Source organism: Megalobrama amblycephala, linkage group LG2 (assembly GCF_018812025.1).
Source record: "Megalobrama amblycephala isolate DHTTF-2021 linkage group LG2, ASM1881202v1, whole genome shotgun sequence".
Taxonomy (NCBI): Eukaryota; Metazoa; Chordata; class Actinopteri; order Cypriniformes; family Xenocyprididae; genus Megalobrama; species Megalobrama amblycephala.
Genome location: NC_063045.1, coordinates 595,123 through 603,282, shown reverse-complemented (window position 1 = coordinate 603,282; position 8,160 = coordinate 595,123). Strand labels below are relative to the sequence as shown.

The 8,160-nt window shown below is 39.4% G+C and overlaps 1 protein-coding gene across 1 annotated transcript; it reads right to left on the bottom strand.

Moving 5' to 3' along the window:
* Positions 1–581: 581 nt before the first annotated feature.
* On the bottom strand, positions 582–7,448 carry gpr37l1a (G protein-coupled receptor 37 like 1a). The gene is given in 3 exon segments (XM_048181915.1): positions 582–1,961; positions 1,963–2,640; positions 6,457–7,448. Coding segments are annotated over 3 exon segments (1,491 nt in total). The 5' UTR covers positions 7,057–7,448; the 3' UTR covers positions 582–1,748.
* Between the last annotated feature and the right edge of the window lie 712 nt (positions 7,449–8,160).

Below are 8,160 nucleotides of genomic sequence, written 5' to 3'. Positions count from 1 at the left end.
TGTTGTTGACTGTTGACATGTTTATATAATCAAGCTACCTGGATATCATCTGGTTTGATGGGCAAACATTTTCAAAAAATTCTGTTGCCCCATTTGTTACCTCCACACGACAAACTTAAAAGATTGTGCCCCAAAAATGTGCGACAGAAAGCCGACTTCCCTGAAAGTGTAAACACAGTCTTGACCTCATTCTGTGTGGTTCATGGCAGCACAGAGTGTTTAATCTACCCCGGATTACTTGTCACCCCATTCTTGCCCCCTCCGTGTTACCCACATCAGTGCGAGCGTCCCGTCTCCATGGCAACCAGGCCGAGAGAAAGACGGAGAATGTCGCGTCTGTTTCTGGTCTGCTGCTGTTTGGAGTCTGAATGCCGAGAGCCGGCGTGTGACAGTCGCGTAGCAACCTCTCAGGGGCCGCTATTGATATTCAGCGCGGGGGCCGCGGCTCAGGAACAATACGGGCCTTATGGACCCCACGACTCCTCCTGAGAATCTACTGTAGGAGGAAAATCTCTTCAGAGCAGCCAAGAGACAGCAGTTCAACTGTGCATGCGATTCATTCAAACAGATAAACACATAAATCGTTTAAAACAGAGAATGTTGCATAAGGTTTATGCGACATATTCAAACTCTTTTAAACTTTTATTGGCTGCAACCAAGTACAAAAACAAATACAAAAGATTTGATGCTAACAATCTGTTCAGCAACATCGGTTCAATTTGCTATTATAATCATTTCTAACGTGTTAAAGTTGCAAAAACAGTCTTTTCTTATAGTTCGTAGAGTCATTTGCCTCTGCTGAGAGTACAGACGGGCACAGATCAGTCAGTTCCAGCAGAGAATCAGACAGTCTTTGATGTGTGAGACACTAAAACACAGAATTTCATCTTCCCAAGGCCACAGCCGTGAACTTTAGCTTATAAAAGTTGATCTAAAAAGGTTTTCCAACCCACACTTTCATTCTTATACACTGACTTCTAAAACACAAGGCAATTTAAAGACAAATTAAGTGCATAAAAATAGAATGTTTTCAAGTTTGCCATAAATGTCCATCCAGCAGTATAATATTTATGCATAAACAAAACATTAGTTATTAAAATACAATGAAATGGTTAGAGTTTTTATGTAGGTCTGAAGTAAAGAAAGTGGATTGACAGATTGAATTAACTAATCAACTAGTTGTGATCATTTATAACAAATAGTTGTAATAAGGAATCTATTAAAGCTTGTTTCCGCAACAGAATAAAAAAATTCAAAGAAGATTGTGACTTTTTTTTTCTCACAATTGCGAGATATAAAGTCAGAATTGTGAGATATAAACTTTTTTCTTGCAATTGCCAGTTTATCTCTCGCAATTGTGAGTTTATTTCAGGCAATTCTAAAAAAAAAAGTCAGAACTGTGAGATAAAAAGTCGCAATTACCCCTTTTTTTTTTTCAGTGGCGGAAACAATGCTTACATTGGATTCTGATTGGTCGTAATCAATGACGAAACAGGAAACGGTTTCTCTACTTCCTGTGTGTAACTCTCCTCATCCAGCGGTGAGTGACAGCTGTTTTTAACGGGATAGTTCAGTCATTTTTTAAGCATTAATTTCATGTTCATCTACTGTGAGGAAATTCATACATATTTGGAACAAGTAAATGACGAACTGAACAGAATGATGATTTTCGTGTGAACTGTCCCTTTAAGAGTGTTAGTGACGATATTTCATTCACAGTTTTTATGAAAACAGAAGAACGTTGAAGATCAACATGGCGTTCCGATGATCAGCTCGGGCGGACTTTCCTTGACTTTATCAAAGAACGCCGCGGGCGACGTTCCCGACACGATCTTCAGCTTGTCCTCCTGGACGGAGACGGGCGAGGACAGGGACGAGGAGACGGCCGTGGCGTTGGTGGAGGAAGACGAGGACGTGGAGGACGATGAGGGATCCGGCAGACACTCATCGCAGCAGCAGCAAGCAGCAGTCCATGAACGCCTGGCCCAGAGCGCGACAGAGGCAGAGCAGCACGACGGGCGTCGCCCCCGCCCGCACGAACAACAGGAACTGACCAATGAGAGCCAGCAGAGCCCGTGTGGCCACGCCCACCTCCACGCCCGCATACGCCAGCACAATATTCCAGGCGTTCTCCGGCAAACTGCACGCGGCGTATATGGACGCCAACGCCACCACCGTACGGGTCAGCTGACGCTCTCGTCGCTGCTTTTTCGGGGACGAAGACGCGGAGGACGACGCGGAGGACGGCCGTTTCTCGTCGGCGACGTGCCGCGTGAGCAGCTGACATGCGCCCGTGAACAGCAGCGGCAGGCAGAAGAAGCACCCGAAGGTCCACCACATTCTGGACTGGTGGTACGTCAGCACCAGCGAGTACAGCGTCTCGGGCAGCGCCGCGGACGGCTGCTGGCTACACGAGTCCACCGGCAGACCCGTCCGCGGAGACACTTCCTGCTCCAGCCGCCACATCAGCAGCTCCGGGGCGGCCAGGACCAGAGATCCCACCCAGATGACCGACAGCTTGGCCAGGATGGACTGACAGGACTCGACCTGCTGCGGCCGCGCCTGAACGCTGGTCACCGCGTGGAAGCGATCGATGCTGAGCGCGCACAGAGTGAAGGTGGTCACGCCCAGAGACGTCACCTGAAAGACACGTCAACAAAATCACATGACTTCCATGGTATTAATGCAGTTGACCATGGTAATACTACATTTTTTGACCCATACCGTGGTAAAACTTTTTTAAAGACATTTTTAGACATGTACCATTGTAAAATCATAATTCTGGACCCATATCATGGTAAAACTTGTACCTTGGTCATACCATGTTTTTGGACATGTACCATGGTAAAAGCATGTATTTTTTTTATTTTTTTTACATCTACTATGGTCATACCATGTTTTTGGACATGTACCATGGTAAAACTGTTTTTTTTTTTTTTTGGACATGTACCATGGTAAAAGCATGTATTTTTTTTTACATCTACTATGGTCATACCATGTTTTTGGACATGTACCATGGTAAAAGCATGTATTTTTTTTTTTTACATCTACTATGGTCATACCATGTTTTTGGACATGTACCATGGTAAAACTGTTTTTTTTTTTTTTTGGACATGTACCATGGTAAAAGCATGTATTTTTTTTTTACATCTACTATGGTCATACCATGTTTTTGGACATGTACCATGGTAAAAGCATGTTTTTTTTTTTTTTTACATCTACTATGGTCATACCATGTTTTTGGACATGTACCATGGTAAAACTGTTTTTTTTTTTTTTTTGACATGTACCATGGTAAAAGCATGTTTTTTTTTTTTACATCTACTATGGTCATACCATGTTTTTGGACATGTACCATGGTAAAACTGTTTTTTTTTTTTTTTTGGACATGTACCATGGTAAAAGCATGTTTTTTTTTTTTTTTTTACATCTACTATGGTCATACCATGTTTTTGGACATGTACCATGGTGATACTATGTTTTTGGAAACATGGTAAAACTTTTTGGGGGTATGTACATGGTCATACCATGTTTTTGCACATGTACCGTGGTAAAAGAAAGTATCTACCAAAAATCTATCATGGTGATACTATGTTTTCGGACACATATCATGGTAAAATTGTTTTTTTTTTTTTTTTTGGACATGTACCATGGTAAAAGCATGCTTTTTTTACATGTACCATGGTCATACCATGTTTTGGACATGTACCATGGTAAATCTATATTCTCATTTTACATATACTATGGTGATGACATGTCTTTTAGACATATACCATGATGATACTATGTTTTTGGAAACATGGTAAAACTTTATGGGGGTATGTACATGGTCATACCATGTTTTTGGACATGTACCATGGTAAAACTTTTTTTTTCACACATACCATGGTAAAAACATGTTTTGTTTTTGGACGAGTTCCATGGTCATAACATGTTTTTGACATCTACCAGTTTTATGCCATGTTTTTGAACATGTACCACCATGGTAAAACCATGTTTTTTGAACATGTACAATGTTTTTTGACACATATTATGGTAAACCACAATTCTGGACATATGCTATGTTAGTACCATGGTATTCTTTGAAGTACCTTGGACACCCATATAAATGCCATGGCATATGCAATCATTCAGTACTATGGTGTGTATATATTAAAGTACCATGATTTTACCATTTTATGCAACCAAAAATACATGATTTCAGTAAGGGTGATAAAAATAAGGGTTGATTTTCCCAAGTCATACAGAATATTGAGTCGATTTGCATCTCATCTAATATGTTAATTCCCTGTCATGTGAAATGTTTTAGGGCTGCAGAAGTGGGTCAACAGACACGCAAACAGACAATCCTGCCCTTAAACTCACTCAAAACACTCATTCAACACGCTAATGGACCCAATTAGTGCCGCTAATTACCCGGAGATCTCATTTACATGACAATCTGGAGAGCTGGTGCTTCAAAGAGGAGGCTGGAAAATAAACTCAAGAAACTACTGCACAATGACACACCCCCACTGCGACTGACCACGGTTTGTTAATGTCAAAACACGAGAAAGTTAACGCGTCTGTTCAATCAAGTGAAATTATGTGGTATTACCATGTTTTCATATATTGGGGCGTCGCTGTCCCGAACCCTAACCCCTAAATTTCAACTTGTGAAAATAATATTGAAATAATTTTTGCAATTTTTTCCATTGGTTCCTCATGTTCATGTCACTACTGGAACTGTGTGTGTGTCTGAGACTGATTTTAACACACTTCAGGAGATATTCCTGTGTTCCTCCTCTCACAGCCTCTCTTTCACAGCAGATAGATCATCATTCTGAGTTAAATGAGTTCAGAAGTCTGAGAATCTGTGAGGAGCTTTAAGGAACGTCACTAACAAACACCTTTTCTGCAATTAAACAAACTTTTCTGGGTGTTATTCCATGAAATGTAGTTTTTATGTGTTCAACTGTTCAGATCTGTGTTAGATAACCATGTGCTGATCATCATCTTTGAGCGGCTCAAAAGTGTCGAAAATTGTCATTACCGAAATTTCACCACATGTTTCGGTCCTGACTGTTTCGGTAGTGACATCACTGTTTCGGTAGTGACATCATTGTTTTGGTAGTGACAATTTGGGGAAACAAACAAAATTTTAGTACAGTTATGCAAATCATTAGTATTGTTTTAGTATGAGAGTTAAAATTTTGGCCAAATTTTGCCGACAATACCGAAACAGTATTTGAGTTAAATTGTGTCATGTGATGCGGTCACTACCAACACATTACTGTCATGACCGAAACATGGGATGTTTTTGTCAAAAATAAAGTATATCGAATGATCAACTAAGATGTTATTATAGTGTGCAATTTAACCATGTGCTGATTATCATCTTTGAGGCTCAAAAGTGTCGAAAATTGTCACTACCGAAATTTCACCACGTTTCGGTCGCGTCTGTTTCGGTAGTGACATCATTGTTTTGGTACTGACAAAAGGGAACACATAATCGTTTATTTGGGGAAATAAACAAAATTTTAGTACAGTTCTGCTAATCATTAGTATTGTTTTTGTATGCGAGTTAAAATTTGTCACTACCGACACAACCGAAACAGTCACTACAGAAACGTGGTGAACTTTCGGTAGTGATGTCATTGTTTCGGTAGTGACAAAAGTACACATAATCCTTTATTTGGGGAAATAAACTAAATTTTAGTACAGTTATGCAAATCATTAGTATTTTAATATGTTTTAGTATGTGAGTTAAATTGTGTCATGTGATGTGTCATTACCAACACATTACTGTCACTACCGAAACATGGGATGTTTTGTCAGAAATAAAGTATATTGAATGATCAACTAAGATGTTATTATAGTGTTTGATTCAATGTTTATTCAAACTAATGAATCCTTCACTTGGAAATCAGTTTGATAAACTTTATGACTTTTACAAAGAAAGATTGGATTCAAAATACAACAAATCTCATAAATTACACTTATACAAATCTCACAAATCTCATAAATTACACTTATATTAGATATTAGACTTATATTATTGTTAAAATTGTAATTGTTATTGATTTACCTGTGAAAGCTTTCTTTAAAAAATAGCAAAAAACTATATTTTCAAGGTAGATGTAAACAAAATCTCAATAGGTCAATGTAACTCTTCTTATTAAATGATTTATTATTGTGTTTCGGTAGTGACAAATTTGGGAGGGGAAAAATATTCCAAAACTTTCTGAAAATACAATATGAGAAATAACAGTACAATTACTATAAATGTGTAGTTTGAATATTATACAATTTGCATACAAAAAAAAGTTTGTGGGAAAAGACATTTCCAACTCTGACTTTGAACCAGTTAGAATGACCCATACAGCTTTTGTTTAGACATAAAGACAGTGTGTGTGTGTGCTATAATTATAATCAGACTGATTGATTGATTGATTGATTGATTTTTATCTCACACACCTCCACATATGGCACTATCCTGCAGGACAGATCTCCCATCAGTCTTCTCTTGGTCAGCTCGTTGAGGATCACCACAGGCAGGCAGAAGAACAGGACCATGAAGTCCCAGAAGGCCAGGCTGGCCAGCGCGCAGTTCCACGTGCTCTTCAGGTAATAATTGTGCCACACGATGCACATGAGCGCCAGGTTACCCACAATGCCCACTGAGAACACGATGAGCGACAGCAGCATGACGGCGTACGCGCTGTACGACTCCTCCGTGAGCGGGTACAGCGGGTTGTGAACGCGCAGCGAGCCGTTGAACGTTCGCGGTGTGGTGAAGAACGCGTCCGGGTCGGGATGAGGGCGCGCGTGTCGGTCTCGCTGTTTGGATTTGGACCCGCGCGGAACTCGCGGTGCGTGAGGATGCGCGAGGCTCCGCACAGCTTCATCATCATCTTCATCATCACTGCGATGGGCCGCTGAGGGGTTCGCGCTCGCGGAGAGCTCCAGCGATGAGGATGATGAAGGCTCCATCAGGCTCATCTTCATCTCCACCGCGCGTTTATCCGCCTGAACTGAGGCAACAATTAGAGAAAGAGCAAATAAAAGCGTCAACATGATGAGAGTGTGATGAACAGATCTAGATGATGAAATGATGCGCTGCGGATGAGCGAGAGCTTCAGTCTGATCATCTCATCAAGTTCTGCTCCTCTAGTTTCTCCTCAAGTTCTTGAGGGAATTAATGAAGAGCGCCAGAATACAATCTGCCCCCTCGTGGTCAGTAAATGATGTTCACAAAGTACAAATGTTGCTTTATTTAAAGAAAAGGAAAAAACGCACATCACTGAAGCTGAAAATGTGTGTTACTTTGAACATAAGAACTCACGTGCTCATCATTAATATTATCATACTAATTATGCTATCAAGGCTGACTTTTTAACATGTTCATCTACTGACACAATTCAAATTAACCACAAAGTTTAATTACCCTTTGAATCGGAATGACAGAAAGAGGGTTTTATTGCAGTCTGGGAAGTGATAAATTATACTTTAAATATTTATTAATAAAAACAATTTAAAAATCCAGGCCTGGATAAGTATGGAAAAAATAAATTAGAGTATGGAAAATTATATGTGTTTCCAGACTAGTGCCGCTAAAATCAAGAATTTATAAAAAAAATAAAGTTGTCATTCATCATTAGTGAATGTTGAACACAACTGAATAAATTCAAGGCGCACATTTTCATTACGCAAAACTCTTTTACCATAAGAGAGTCTTTTTTGAACTTCGAAAGTGTGTGTGTGTGTGTGTGTGTGTGCTATCTATCTATCTATCTATCTATCTATCTATCTATCTATCTATCTATCTGTCTATCTGTCTATCTATCTATCTATCTATCTATCTATCTATCTATCTATCTATCTATCTATCTATCTGTCTGTCTGTCTATCTATCTATCTATCTATCTATCTATCTATCTATCTATCTATCTATCTATCTATCTGTCTGTCTATCTATCTATCTATCTATCATCTATCTATCTGTCTATCTATCTATCTATCTATCTATCTATCTATCTATCTATCTATCTATCTATCTGTCTATCTATCTATCTATCTATCTATCTATCTGTCTATCTGTCTATCTATCTATCTATCTATCTATCATCTATCTATCTGTCTATCTATCTGTCTGTCTGTCTATCTATCTATCTATCTATC